The 16675-nt window shown below is 36.5% G+C and overlaps 1 protein-coding gene across 1 annotated transcript; it reads left to right on the top strand.

Moving 5' to 3' along the window:
• Nucleotides 1-14667: 14667 nt before the first annotated feature.
• On the top strand, nt 14668-16669 carry LOC110101599 (DELLA protein SLR1). The gene has a single exon (XM_020829566.2). The coding sequence runs from the start codon at nt 14883-14885 to the stop codon at nt 16584-16586; it is 1704 nt and encodes a 567-aa protein (XP_020685225.1). The 5' UTR covers nt 14668-14882; the 3' UTR covers nt 16587-16669.
• Nucleotides 16670-16675: the final 6 nt, after the last annotated feature.

Raw genomic sequence — 16675 nt, 5'->3', positions numbered from 1 at the left:
ATCGCCCAACAACAATCTTCTGACCATCATTACCCAACTAGGGTGCTCAGACCCCCATCAATCGACTACAGCTCTTCGAACACCATCGAAACTTCGATGAATCCCATAACTTTGATCGTTTAACCACAATAGCCTAACTTCATTCCAATGACCACAAATGACTACGAACTTTCGATCATTATATTCCTACTACAATTTTATGATCGTCATCACTCAACTATAATTCTCAAACCACCGACACCCAATTAAGGTCGTTTGACTATCGTCGCTAGACTACGGTCCTTTAATCAGTATCATGAATGCCATCCTCCAACCACCATTACACCATTACTCAATTGTGGTCTGATGACTACTAGCACCTAACTATAATCCTCCAACTAACATTACCTAACAACAATCCTCCAACTCCAACGGCTTGAATGTGTTCCTTCACCCATCATTGTTTGACTATGGCCCTTTATCCATCGTGGCCCAAATACAATCCTTCATCCTTCATCACCTTAAAACAGTCCTCTAACCATCATTGTCTGACTACGACAATTCAAACATCATTTCCCAACTATAATCTCCAGACCACCATAGTTTGACTATAGTTTCTTAACTACCATCGACCAACTACAGTCTTCTGATTATCATTATTAAACTTCTATCTTTTGACCACTTTTTCTTGACTATTATATTTTAACCAATGTTGGTTGATTACTATCCTTCAACCACCGCTGCCTGACTATGGTATTTTAAACACTATCGCTAACAATGTTGACTCACGTCATCACCTATAAGATTGATGCATGTGGTCATCATAAAAACTATCGCCCATTGACTTCATCACTACCAATATCATTGCACACCATCACCTATAAGGTCAATGCATGTCGATGACACAAAATTTGACTCTTGACATTAATAATAAAATTTATATTGGACTTTAGCATTTGTTCTCCTTTTCCAAAGAGGAGCAATTGAACATACAATAAATAATATATTGAAGATACCTCTCATGCCACAAAGTGTAACAACTCAAAATTTTAACTATCGAGGTATTGTTCTCTTTGGCCTAATGGTCTTACGATTTTGTCCTATTGTGTAACTCCATAGGAGGTCACCAATCACAGGATTTCTCCGGGATTAACACACTTAACAATAAAATTTCTCAATGAAATTCCAACCATTACACCAAAAGGTGCATCAATGTTTAAGAGTTTAGCTTCATTTTATTTAAAAGATTTCAAAATCTCCCACACTTATATCAATATCTTTATCGCATAATCATCCATTGTAAATATAAGATTATGGAGGTGACCCCTATAAGTTCAAGTGGTGACTCCCACCACATAGCATTTTATCTCATACAGGGTTCAAGAGGTGACTCCCATGGTGTAGTGCTTTGTCTTGTATGATACTTAGCTCCTATCTTCCAGCTAGTGTATTGCTCTGATACAATTTGTAACAAATTAAAATACTATAAATAACAAATTTTCTAAACGTAAAAGATAAAAAAAGATCCCGACCTTTAATTACTCCATCAATTAAATATCACAATTCTCAAGAAAAACTAACTAATACAAAAAATGTGCTTAAAAATATTATTATAATCATACTTAAAAAATAATAATATTTAATATTTGATCCATTTAATGATTTAAAATATAGATTTTTTATGTGTTATGTGCATCATTATTATTGGAGAGAGTTTGCTTTTGTAAGAATTATTTGTTGCTAAGAAAATTAAGTTGGAGTTAGATATGGCTTTTTCTTAGGACATAATGCGACTTAAATAGTAAACTTATATATAATATAAGCAATTTTTGAACTAAAGATCTTTCAGTAAGACGGCTAAGCTTTCAATCAATAGGCAAAATTGAGCCATATTAGTTAAATGAGAATAAGGCTTAATGGGACGCATTTCTTACTACTTCTTAAAGCAAATTTTTAGTACAAAAATTTTTAGACTGCGTGAGAAAGCAATACGAAAATTGTCCCAAATGAAACCTAACACAATTTACTTCTTTTATTTAAGTAGGCCGACATTTTTAGACATGAAGTAAGATACGTTGTGGGGAATGTCGATATTTACATTGATCATGATTGTATTATGTTATCTTTATTTTGATGTTGAAATATATCATATCAATATGTTGAATGAGTAATATATATATAAATCCCCCAATCATGATCAATGTAGCCATGACTTGACTATAATCCCCCAATCACCATTGTGATTATGATCTTCAAACCATCATCACTCGATTGCAATCCAAAGTTCATAGCCGCCTGATTATGGCTCTAGCCATCATAGTTCAATCATAGTTCGAATGCGATCCACCAATCAATGTCATGATTATGACCACTTGACCATCGATGACTGGCTATAATCTTATGACATCCACTAAGTACTGGAGATAGAACTTGGTCTATGACTTGAAATTTGATAGAGGTCAACCATTAAACCACCAATTCCTAAACACCATCATCAAACCACCAATGATAGACCACTATCATTCCAATATATTCGCCGGACCGCTATTGTTTGATTATCCTCATTAGACCAGCGTAATTTAATCGCCGCCATACAAAAATCATTGTTATACAACTACCATATAACCATTTTCGTTGGACCACCATTGCCTAAGCACCATCGTCGAACCGCCAGCATTGGAATAATGTCGTTCCAACATACTTACTAAGCAGTTGCAATCCAACCATAGCCGTTAAACTATTATTATTGGATAGTCGGTGTTAGACCGTCACTATCTAACTACAATCGTCAAACCTCCTCCTTCGACTACAATCGTCCAACTACAATCTTCTGACCATCATTACCCAACTATGGTGCTAAGACCCCCATCAATCTAATACAGCTCTTCGAATACCATCGAAACTTTGATGATCACCATAACTTTGATCGTTTAACCACATAGCCTAACTTCAGTCCAATGACCACAAATGACTACGAACATTTAATCATTATATTTCTACTACAATTATATGATCTTCATCACTTAACTATAATTCTCAAACCACCGACACCCAATTAAGGTCGTTTGACTACCGTCGCTAGACTACAGTCCTTTAATCAGTATCATGAATGCAATCCTCCAACCACCATTACACCATTACTAAATTGTAGTCTGATGGCTACTAGTACCTGACTATTATCCTCCAACTAACATTACCTAACAATAATCCTCCAACTCCAATGGATTGAATGTGTTCCTTCACCCATCATTGTCTGACTATGGCCCTTTATCCATCATGGCCCAAATACAATCCTTCAACCTTCACCACCTTAAAACAGTCCTCCAACCATCATTGACTGACTATGACTTTTCAAACATCATTTCCCAACCATAATCCCTAGACCACCATAGTTTGACTATAGTTTCTTAACTACCATCGACCAACTATAGTCTTCTTATTATCATTATTAAACTTCTATCTTTTGACCACTTTTTCTTGACTATTATCCTTTAACCAATGTTGGTTGAATACCATCCTTCAACCACCGTTGCCTGACTATGGTATTTTAAACACTATCGCTAACAATGTTGACTCACGTCACCACCTATAAGATTGATGCATGTGGTCATCATAAAAACTATCGTCCATTGACTTCATCACTACCAACATCATTGTACACCATCACCTATAAGGTCAATGCATGTCAATGACACAAAATTTGACTCTTAATATTAATAATAAAATTTATATTGGACTTTAGCATTTGTTCTCCTTTTCCAAGAGGAGCAATTGAACATACAATAAATGATATATTTAAGATACCTCTCATGCCACAAAGTGTAACAACTCAAAATTTTAACTATCGAGGTATTGCTCTCTTTGGCCTAATGGTCTTACGATTTTGTTATATTTGTTTAACTCCATAGGAGGTCACCCATCACAGTATTTCTCCGGGATTAACACACTTAACAATAAAATTTTTCAATGAAATTCCAATCATTACACCAAAAGGTGCCTCAATGTTTAAGAGTTTAGCTTCATTTTATTTAAAAGATTTCAAAATCTCCCACACTTATATCAATATCTTTATCGCATAATCATCCATCAGAAATATAAGATTATGGAGGTGGCCTCTATAAGTTCAAGTGGTGACTCCCACCACATAGCATTTTATCTCATACAGATTCAAGAGATGACTCCCATGATATAGTGCTTTGTCTTGTATGATACTTAGCTCCCATCTTCCAGCTAGTGTATTGCTCTAATACAATTTGTAACAACTCAAACTCTTAACTATCGTAATATTATCCGCTTTTGCCCAAGGGTTTTACGTTTTGTCATGTTGGTGTAATTTCACAGGAGGTCACTCATCCCATGATTTTTCAGGGATGAGCACGCTTAACTGTGGAGTTTATTAAACTCTTAACTATTTTTTTTTTTTAATTATTTTTAAGAGTGTATTGACATTTAAAAATATCATTATTATACTCTTTTATTTATTTTTCTATTCTTGGCTTATTTGGTGCCAAGTGACAACAACTAGAAAGTGTGGATTTCAATGAGACTTTCTTAATGATTATCAAGCATAACTCTTCTTATTTAGTTACAAACAGTGGATATGTAGCCTATAATATATGATTAGTTAGAATAATGGAATGAAAATAGAACTTTTCAAAATTATAATTTTGATGAAGAGTTTTGTATATAACAAATAAAATAGGAAGATCACATATACAGCTTTTGAATAAGCTTCTATATGGCTCTAAGCAGTCTTTTAAGCAGTGATATAGATTGATAATTTCATGATTAAGCATGAGTCTAATACTTCATTTAGAACTGCTTTTTTATTGCTTCTTAAAGCAGCTTTGTAGTACAAAAATTACCAAAAAGCTGTTTTAAGAAGCATTAAGAAAGCTGTCTCAAACGAAGCCTAAGTCATAACAATCTAAAATTTTTACGCTTAGTTTTTGCTTACAACTTAATCAATTGGGTCAACTAGCCTAACTAGATTTGGTGCAAGTCGATCACGAGACCAAATAAGTAGATTTTATCGGCTAATCAATTTAGGGGTTATCCACTTGATTAAGATATTTATTGATACAACTTGATGGTAATTAACTAGGATGAACAAAGGGTTAACAAGTTCGCCAGACTGCTCCGATAGTATGTATAACTGATTAGGCAAAATTGGTGACTAAATAGACCAGAATCAATTCGAGTAAGACCGAGTTATTCTGATTGGATGGAATCCATTTAGGATGACTCACCATTCTTTGTTGCATAGGCATCAAGTTGGGCATGTTTAGCTTAGAGAATTGCTTTTCATAATTAAATAGAATTTATCATGCTTTATATAGCACTCAATGAGATGGAACATGCCAACAAGCATGCAATAGCATCACTTTTGCTAGGTCTTTTTGAAACTATAAAGAATAATTAGTGGCCCTCTCATAATAGGGGCTCTAATAAAAAAACTATTTAATAATAAAGTAAAGAAGAACATTTAAGGTGATGACATGCATCTTAGGGTTTGTGTGGGTGTGTTTTATTTTTCATATCATTATTATATTTCTGTTTTGTTATTATTTTCTTATTATTTTTAAAATGTTTGTAACAAAAATATGCTTTTTATAATCATATAGAGTATGGAAATTACAAGAAATTTGTTTTCTATTTTCTTTTTTTTTTAATTGTAATACTCATAGCAGCTTTCAAAAATAAATTGTAATATCACATAACCATAAAATACCACTTCTGGTCATTGACAATCATCATCGAGGGGTTTTACAATGTATTTATTTTATTTCAAGTCAATATATATATATATATATATATTTTCAAGTCAATTTAATTCCAGGAAATTTTTTTTTTTGACTTGTCAATGTGCATAATTAATATTTAATAACGAGTAATATGCTTTTATAAGAAAAATAAAAAGCATAAAATTAATGCAAAAAAAAAAAGAATAAAAAGAATCATAAGCACGTCGATCGAGAGTAATGCATTTGAAATTGAAAAAGACATTAGAAAAATATAAATTTAAAAACATAATTCAGATAGCCAAATAATATAATATAAACATTTATTTGAGATTCTAACTTTGTTTTCAGCAAATTTTAAGCCTAAATGAGAATTTAAATGGACCTAAATAAAACAATTAGAAGCAAAATTGAAAAATCATCAAGTCGGTGAGTCAAATATTGTTCAAATTTGAATGTTTATGGCTAAAATGAGCATCTAGATGTATCCAATTCCTCACTCATTTAATCTAAGGCTTCGTTTTGGGACTTCTTTCTTAGATCTTCTTAAAGCGGCTTTCAATTTTTTTTTTACTAGAAAGTTGCTTTAAGAAGTAGTAAGAAAACCATCTCAAATGAAGCATAAATGAGCCTTAATCAAACAGTTATAAGCATAATTAAAAAATCATCAAGTTGAGGGATCAAAAATCCTCCAAATGTGAGTGTACACGACTAAAATGAGCATTTAGATGAATCCAATATCACTCAGTTCAATGTTCATTAAGGTGCTTAGATCCTACAAAAATATAAAACGATCAAAAGAATTTTATTCATATTTTCTCATAGCTTGTCCAAAATTTTATAGAAATAATTGCAATGTTGTATTCAAAATATATAAATATATTATGTTATTGCAAATTTAATTACCGTTACATGACTACAATCCTCTAATTCTAAATCACTTGACTAAGACATTATGTATGTTATTATCTGACTATGATCCTCTGAATATATTCACCCAACTCCGACCACCGTTGCTCGAATATGATCCTCTATCCATCGGCACTTGCCTATGGTCCTCTAACCATCGTCATCAGACTATGGTCCTGTAACCACCATTGATATAATACAATCCTTCAAACATCATTGTTAGACTATAATCCCTCGACCACGATAGTTTTACTACGATCTACCAACCACCATTGCCCAACTATAGTTGTCTGACCATCATTGCCCGACTTTTATTCTCTAACCACTTTTCCCACTATAGTCTTTCGACCAACGTCACCCAATTACCATCCCTCAACCATCTTTTCTGGCCATGGTCCTCCAAGCACTATCATCAATAATGTCGACATATACCATCTCCTATAAGATTGATGCATGTCATCATCACAAGTCGACCCGCACTGATTTCACCACCATCAAAATCGATCCACATCATCATCTATAAGGTCAATACACACTGTGCACACCAATTTTGACTCTCAATATCAACACCAAAATTTATACTTTACTTTTTAGCCTTTGTGGTTCTCACTCTAAAGAAGAACGACTAAACATATAACAAATAATCTCTTGAAGATAGCTTTTATGACATAAGGCTCTTCCAACTTTCACCATGTAATATATTCTATATAATTGATATCTTTTATATTAATGTATTAACACATTATCTATTTATAAGAAAATGTATCATTTGTAATCAATGACAAATGCTAGTAAGATCATTTCAATTGAACCAAGCTTCGTGATGTGTCTTTTTTCAAGCTTTTTACATAAAAACTGTTAAGTCTCTAACAATCTTCTTTTATTTATGAGCGTGTTGGATCTTGGTAATCATCTTTATGAATTCTCTAGCATTCAATAGTTATATATTCTATAATAATTTATTTTTATTTTGAACTTTAAGTGAATTTAATCATAAATTCACATACATATGTAAAATCTTATATAAGATATCTTGGTTGGGAGCATATTCTTCAAAACAATAAGCTGAGGTGAAGGTAAATGAATGTGAAGGAGGGAAAAAAATTAAGAAGTAAATGGGTCATGAAAATATTTTATTTTGGAAACAATTCTCCTTTTTTTGTTTAAGAAGTTAGGAAGAGGGAAATTAACCATATTTTTTTTATTTTTAGGTGAGATGGTTTCCATCTCTTTATGATAGCATAATACTTTAAAATTGAGAAAAAATAATTGTGGCGATAAGACAAACAAATTTTTAAGGCATTATTAGGGACAATTTTTTTATTGTTTTCTAAAACAAATTTTTAGTACAAAAATTTCTTGAATTAGAAATTTTTTGTACGAAAAAATCTGCATTAGAAAGCAGTAAGAAAGTTGTCACAAATAAAGCCTAAGAGCTCATTAAAATTAAAGTTTTTTTTTAAATATTACTTTTAAGAAGCAATAAGAAAGCCGTCCCAAATAAAGCCTTAAAAAAAACCAAAATTTAACCTTAGTTAACTTGATTTGGAGCAAGCTTGTCAGGAGACCAACAAACTAGATTTTATTGACTAATTAATTTAGGGGTGATCGACTTAATTGAAGTATTTACCGAAGCAACTTTATGGTAATTGACTAGTATGAATAAAGGGTTGATTGATCTAATAGGCTGGTGGAATAGTGTGTAAAATTGATTAGGTTAACTAAGTAGATTATGATTTTGTTTGGGGTGGTTTTCTTGCTAAAGAGGTTTTAATAGTGTGAGGATGAATTATCCATCCCAGACGCACCTTTGCGTTTCCCATTGATTTACTCAAATTATTTTCTTTGAGCATTTATGGCTTCATTTACCGAGATTTGCTCCTCCACACGATGAATCAGGTCGGCATATGAATGAACAGTATCTCTCATGAGTGCCGAATAGAATGGGCCAGGACGAAGGCCTCCAAGAAAGACCCCCCACAGTAATTCAAGGTTTACTCCGAATTTGTCGAGCCTCGGTGAAAAATCATTGAAAATACTCCTTCAACGATTCTCCTTCATTTTGACGGATCCTGGAGAGATGGGAAGAATCCTTAGCAATTCTTCGGTTGGGTACAAAATGTTCGACGAACAATTTGGCCAATTTGACGAATGAAGGGATCGTTCTGGACGGAAGCGAATAGAACCATGTTCGAGTGTGCCCCTTAAGGGTGGCAGGAAAAACCTAACATAGGAGTGCATCCGAGGCTCGCTGGATATGTATGATGGTTATATAGTGATCGATATGTTCGTATGGATCGGATGTCCCGTCGTAGGACTCGATGCTCGATAGTTTAAAGCTAACCAATGGGGTGCTGAAGAATGACTTCAGTTAAAGGTGATGACTCATGGAAGTTCCGCTGTCCTAGAGTTTGCCTCACATCTCCTCGGGGGAACTCTTCACTTACTAATATCTACAGTTCATGACGTAGGGCGTTATCAGGGAGCTCAAAAACGTGCAATCGGGCTAAGTCCTTAGGAATGTCTGAACGACTATGAAGTTGGCGACCTACGTGTGAAGGATGTGTAGAGCTTGTAGTGTCAGTAAACTCATTTTCTTGATGTGTCGGAGGGCGCATCTTTAGTGGAGGAAGGGGAATCTCACCATGAAGATGTTCGGGTTGAACATCTTCGAGCCCTGGTGGATATAGCGAGAGAAGAATCTCTTTTTGAGGTGTTAATGCCGATCGTTGAGTCTCTCGCAGTAGTTGAAGGATCTCATTTTGAGATCTTCCATCTTTCAGATTCTCTCTTCTAAAGAAGGTCTCGAAGTTTTGTCTCTAGCAGCATTTTGCCCCCCATGATAAAAAGAGGCAAATGCCTATCGTCCTTGGTTCATTGAAAGATTCCTAAATTGGTGTGAGTTGGAGCGGGAGGTTCCCAAGATTCGATTGCTACGCCTATTGGCCATCGAAGTAACACTTGAAATTTTGGAAGAATGACTCTCACAAACGGTGACAAACTGTTGCAGACTAGAATATACGTGGTGATAGAGTTAGAAAGTTTACATATCAGCGTTGTACGGATATCCAGTACACAGGCATGAAATGAAATAACACCGGGATTTTTACTTGGAAAACCCTGAAAAGGGAAAAAATCACGGGGCCATGCTTAGTTGAAATAATTCCACTAGTGTTTGTTTGAGAAACAAGATGCTGACTCGTCCTTAAAATTTAGGACGATCATATTATAATGCTTCACTTTCGGATTGAAATCCAATTACAAATAAGTTGTGTATTCGAGCTAAATTCAGAATCACTTAAAATTCTGACATCACTTGGAAATAGGGCAGAGTTCCGGCGTCACTTGGGCGTCAGGCAGAATTCTGACATCACTTGGACGTCGGGCAGAATTTCAGCATCACTTGGGCAGAATTATGGTGTCACTTGGGCGTCGGGTAGAATTCCATCCGAATTCAGATGTCACTTGGGTGTCGGGCAGAATTCCGGCGTTGGTCGAGGAGGAGTTTCTTCCCTCATATCCTTCTCTTCTTCTTCTCTTCTTCTTCTCTTCTTCTTCTTCTTCTTCTTGCTTCTTCTTACTTGGGTCCCCTCTCAAGAAAAATGAGGGGTTTATTTATCGATTTTTGGAGTGGCAAGGCTAGTAAATAGGTGAGAGATCAGGGGCAAAGGTGGAGTGATTCGGATGGACGGCCGATATTGAATCCCTTGATCGTGTACCATTCTTCAGACATTTTAAGGTCTTAATGATGTCATAATTTGGCAATCTTGGGCTCGTTGGATTAGTCTCGTTGAGTTGCTCGATTCGACTACAAGCACGTCATATTTGGAAACCGTTTGGTAACTCAAATTGTGGTTTGAACTTTCCAATAATGCTTCGGGTGCTTGATTTGGACTCATTTGGGCTCGGATTGAGTCAAATTTGGTGTAGTTGAGTTTGTATTTCCGAGACGCTCAGTTTAACTATAAGTTTGCTGAAATCAAAGTTCACGTGATCCCATATTTAATTTTTGAAGTTTCAAGGTTGATTTTGCCTCGAGATTCATGTCCGATCAAGATTTTTTTTTTTTTTTTTTTGATGATATATCACATTTCCATCAAAAGAATGAGAATATTGGTTGTAATAAGCATGTCATTATTGAATAAAAATTCTAACAAATAAATCATCAAAGGGCTTCACTTAAATATTTATAAGTTACTGTGACATATTCTAACTTAAAATTATTCATTATCAATCAATGCCCAAATCAAAGAGATATTGTTAGTTACAGACAGTTGTGTGGATTAGGTGCTTACGATCAATCACATGGAATACACAATTCGGTCAACTATGTATTCCACGTGATTGTCATCCGCACAAGCATTGTGTTCCACACGTACAAGAACACGATGACTAGACATCTTTAAGCTTTTCTAAAACGTCAAACATTTATTTGAAAAAAGGACTTAATCGATTCGATGATAGTTAAAACTCCATGATTACGTGTGCCTTCATCTTTTATGGCTATCTTAATCTCATATTCCGCCCTACAAATATGTGGATAACCATGTCTTGATACCTATATTATTATGAGAGCTATTAAAAAATTATCATCCCATATTAAAAAAAAAAGTCTATAATAATTAAAACATTTAAGGATCCAGGCCAATACAATTTTCCTCAAATCTGTTGCAATTAATAATTAAAGTTTATAATTTTAAAAATTATTAAATTTATTTTAAGATTAGCGCTATGTAAGAAATTTTTATGTTGCACTACTCTCAAAGCACAATTTCTATTAGGATTATATGCTAAAATAGTCAAATCATTAGACTAGCTTCCATTATTTCACTAGTGGAAGAAAAAAATTTAATAAACATTATCGTATAAATTATATTCGGATAAACTTAAATTCCATAGGTGACAAAGAGGTCTAGCTAAAGACCACAAACCAACCTATTGTGTTGGATCCAAATGTGTCCATAGGTGACACCCGACTTTACTAACAAGCTTATTTGGTGAGCTAGTCAACTAAAATTTGTAAGAGAATACATAGTAGAGAGTATAGAAGAGAGGAAAAAGAATGCTCAAGGAATTATAAATCTCATAATCCATCAAAATTAGTTAGAAAATTTAAACTCACAAAGAGGTTTAGCTAAAGATCTCAAACTATTTCTTATACCCGGTATTTTATAGGATTTTGAGTGCTACAAAAAAGATTATATAGAGAAAAAGTAAAAAATGCTATACTACACAGAAGACTCATACAATTCTACACAACTTCGTAGAAACGTGTCACCTCTTGGTTGGCAAAAGGAGGGTGAGATCTGAAGAGTTTTGTGGAGTACTCTCTAGGCGAGAGTAGATCAGTAGGCCCGGCAAGTATATGGGCAAATTTTGAGATGAAGGGACTTGCAACCAACAGGCTTGTTGATGTTTTGATGACTTGTGTGGGAAATCTTAGATTGCCTAGGGCACTCTCGTCTTCTCCTATAGGGATAGATCGACATCTCAGCTAGGGCAGGGCATACAGAAGACTAAAAGGTTGCTAAACCCCTTTCCTTTCATTGGATTTTCATCAATATGTCCCAGGCAAAGTAAGCGAAAGCGGGCTCAACCTTACGGCAGAGGGGGCACTACTTTACTGGATCAACATTCCATTTCAGAAAAAGACCATTCCTAGTCTTTAATCGATTGGAATTGAGTCCTTTCAAAAAGGGGGCCAAGCTCCAATGGGAAAGTACATTGAGGACGGAAGTCTAAACCTCTTCATCCCGGCCGGAAACTGAGGAAGAGGAAAGACATGTCACCTCTCGGTTGGCAAAAGGAGGGTGAGATCTGAAGAGTTTTGTGGAGTAGTCTCTAGGCGAGTTTGACTGTTTTGAGTAGATCAATAGGCTTGGGCAAGTATATGGGCAAATTTTGAGATGAAGGGACCTACAACCAGCAGGCTTGCTAATGTTTCGATGACTCGTGTGGGAAATCTTAGATTGCCTAAGGAGAGAGAGAGAGAGAGAGAGAGAGAGAGAGAGAGAGAGAGAGAGAGGTGAGTGAGATGTAGGCACAAGAAGGGAGAGCATTGGTTCATATAGTTTCAGCGAGGTGAACTGAGGGCATCATGAGTAGGAACTTTCCTATAGCGGAGTTTGGTGATAGTGGTTGCTTTGGGACAGAACATGTGATTGAAGTGGCTATGTCGAGAACTAAGTCGCCATCTTTGCATGAATTCCTTTATTCGCCCCATGAGAAGACGGGTAGCACTTGTTGATTACCGTGGGCGAGTTCTCTTATAAGTTCTAGATGAGTAGTGCCTCTCGAGTTATTAAACCAATTTCGTAGTGGGTCCCTTTGAAGAGCGATTCCTCTATTAATTATGACTCATCAGTTACCTGATAAATACATGTGAAGATATACTCCCCACCCCCCAATTGTATTCAAATAAACTTAAATACTATTACTTTGAAAATAGTGATATAGATAAAATTTTATATTTTATCTCAAAATAAATTTAATAATACTTAAACTCCTTATAAAATTTATATCATAACATACTTCCATAATTTTTCTCTATAATTAAATCAGCTTTCAACTGGCCGCCGGCATGCTCATGTAAGCAGCCTAAATGCCGCGGACATTTACTTCATTAAACAATTACATTATCATTATCTACAACATATTTTTTATTAAAAAAAAAAACCTATTTGAATCTGATTAATGTAATACAAAATTTAATTACTTAATAATAAATTATACTTATCTGAATAATAATTACAAAAAATTGATATTCTTTTTTTCTGGTCTGTTCATAATACACCAAAAATTGTATTTTTTAATAATCGATTGATCATTTAAATGTATTTTTGATGCGCCATATGTATTCTTTTAATAGCTTGATATGAACGAAGACTTATTCTATAGATCATTTGCTCATTGGTCATTACATAAATCTGATAGTATTATTCATTTAGATGCATTGTTTATGTTAAATTTTAGCAGATTTTTTGCCACATTTTTTATTGTACTCTTATTGACGCAAATAATTATAATAATAATTGTCAGCATATTCAAGCACTGACGGCACATAAGTGATCTCTTGAAACTACACATAAGAAGTCGTGATTGGAGCTTGCTGGAGAAGGCATCGATGATTGTAACAACGATGAAGTCGTGGCAAGAGCTTATTGGATAAAGGCATTGACGACACTAGCTTTTTGAGTTCTAGGGAGAAGGCATCAACAACAATAATGATAATAAAGAAAGCGTGAGCTTACTTAAAAGGAGAAATTATTATGTGAGGAGACCAGACGACGAGAACCGTTCGGATTTACTGTGCTTTTGTAAATATTCAACATAAGGGCACCAAATATGCAATTATGAATACTCTTTTGTTATCTTTTTGCTAAGTATTTGTAAAATCGCAAAAAAAAGACATAAAATATTCAATTAGTTGGATATTTGTTGTGCTTTAGCTGTCTTTTGTTGTGTTTTTGCGAATACTCAGCAAAAGAATAACAAATATGCATTAAGTGCAGCAAATCTGGCCATCTGGTCTCTGCAAAGAATAATTTCTCACATAAGCGGTGATAGTTCTCTAAAGAAGGCATTAACTCATCGATTGAAGCAAAGGAGTACATGAGGCTTGCGACTCCTCTAGAACTAGGTTTAACTAGAAATCTGCTTTAAGAAACAATAAAAAAGTCGTCTCAAATAAAATCTTAGGCATCATTTGATACGACTTTTTTTTTTATATAAAATTCTATTTTATGAATCAATAAAAAGAGAGTCCCAAAAGAAGTCTCAGACTTTATTTGGGACGGCTTTATTTCTGCTTCTTAAAGCATATTTTTAGCATAAAAATTTTAATTTTTATACTAGAAAATTACTTTATGAAGCAATAAGAAAACCGTCTTAAACAAATCCTTAATCTACCTTTAGACTATTAACTCTTTTGAGATCGTTCCAAAAAAAACTCTTTAGAGATCGTGATGAAGATCTTGCCAAAAAAAAAAAAAGAAAGAAATTAATAATCCAAAAAAAAAAAAAAAGTAAGAAATTAATAATAAATTATGCTCCTTTTTTATTACAAAATATGATTGCACTTTCTAACATTTGGCGAATGGGCAGCGAGGGAGATAAAAATAATAACCAGAGATAACGTAGAATAGTGGGACGATGAGAAAATCTTTTAGGGAAAGTCTCCATTAAATTGACTCCCGCCCTCACTCTTCCCCAACTCAGCAGCTCCTCTCTCTCCATCGGGAACAGAGGGGGAAGATGGAGCTAATGGGCAATGGAGGTGGAAGGGTGAACCAGGAGTATCCGATGGGAAAGAGAAAGACGATGGCGATGGAACAGGATATGGACGCCGGAATGGACGAGCTGCTCGCAGAACTCGGATATAAGGTTAGGTCCTCGAGCATGGCGGATCTGGCACAGAAGCTGGAGCTGCTGGACCGAGCTATGGGGAACAGCTCCGCGTTGGACGATATCTTTCTTTCTCATCTCGCTTCCGATTCCGTCCACTATAACCCTTCCGATATGTCGAGGTGGGTCGACAACATGCTATCGGAGCTCGACGCGCCGCCATCGGCGACGTTTCCAAGCCCTAGTGTTGTCGATCTTTCTCCTATCAATGTATCTTCCTGGTTGGGATACCCAGCCCAACCAAGTCTCTCTATCCAATCTGATTGCGGATCGGATTCCCATCTAGGCTTGGAATCAAGAGAGTGGAAGCGGATTAGGACCGCTTCTTCTTCGGCCGATTGCAGCGGTGGATTGATCCGGCCATCGGAGGTAGTTTATTCGTCAGCTATGCCGATGATGATGGTGGAATCTGATCATGAAGCCGGCATCCGTCTAGTCCATGCTCTGGTAGCCTGCGCGGAAGCTATTCAAGAAGAGAATTACAAATCGGCGGATGCTATTATGAAACAAATCACCTTCCTCACCTCCTCCCAACATGGCGCGATGCGCAAAGTCGGTGTGTACTTCGCTGAAGCCCTGGGCCGACGAATCTACAGCCTCCACCCCAAGCAAGACCACTACCTTGACTCCGCCTTCTCCGACATCCTTCAAATGCATTTCTATGAAACTTGCCCTTACCTCAAGTTCGCCCACTTCACCGCCAACCAAGCCATTCTCGAAGCCTTCGCCGGCCACCGACGCGTTCACGTCATCGACTTCGGTATAAAACAGGGGATGCAATGGCCCGCTCTAATGCAAGCCCTCGCCCTCCGCCCCGGCGGCCCTCCTTCATTCCGCCTCACTGGAATTGCCTCACCCCAATCGGACAACTCCGACTCGCTCCAAAAACTCGGCTTAAAACTCGCCCAGCTCGCCAGAACCATCAACGTTGAATTCGAGTTTCGCGGCTTGGTCGCCAACTCCCTCGCCGATCTCGAGCCTTACATGCTCGACGTCGAACCAGAGGTAATCGCCATCAACTCTGTCTTCGAACTCCACGGCCTCCTAGCACTTCCTGGAGCAATAGAGAAGGTGCTCGACACGGTCCGCTCATTGCGGCCGCGGATTGTAACAACTGTGGAGCAGGAAGCGAACCACAACGCGGATGGATTCTTGGAGCGGTTCACGGAAGCGTTGCATTACTACTCGACGCTGTTCGATTCTATGGATGGTGGCAGCGACGAGGGGTCGCCGGAGAAATTGATGTCGGAAGTGTTTGTTGGAAGGCAGATCTGTAACGTGGTGGCGTGCGAAGGGTTTGAGAGAACGGAGAGGCACGAGACATTGGAGCAGTGGATGTTGAGGATTCGTGGGGCGGGGTTTGAATCTGTGAACCTCGGATCGAATGCATTTAAGCAGGCGAGTATGTTGCTTGCGCTGTTTGGTAGGGGAGATGAATATCGGATTGAGGAGAAGGAAGGCTGTCTTACGCTTGGTTGGAACAATCGGCCGCTCATCGCCACCTCCGCTTGGCGTGTTGCCGGCGCCGGCGATGGTGTGGAAGCTGCGCGGTGATTCTCTTTTGATGGATATTGCTAAGGCTTAGCGGTTGGCTAAACCGATCACGGAACTTTTTTTTATTTTTTTATTCGCGTTTTTTTTTT

This window comes from Dendrobium catenatum, unplaced genomic scaffold (genome assembly GCF_001605985.2).
Source record: "Dendrobium catenatum unplaced genomic scaffold, ASM160598v2 fragScaff_scaffold_1209, whole genome shotgun sequence".
Lineage (NCBI taxonomy): Eukaryota > Viridiplantae > Streptophyta > Magnoliopsida > Asparagales > Orchidaceae > Dendrobium > Dendrobium catenatum.
The sequence above is the reverse complement of the archived record's forward strand: the minus strand, read 5'-3'. Positions and strand labels throughout refer to the sequence as shown.

Bases quoted from the DNA above. Each gene is read 5' to 3' on its own strand.
- LOC110101599 (XM_020829566.2), top strand. From the start codon at position 14,883: ATGGAGCTAATGGGCAATGGAGGTGGAAGGGTGAACCAGGAGTATCCG.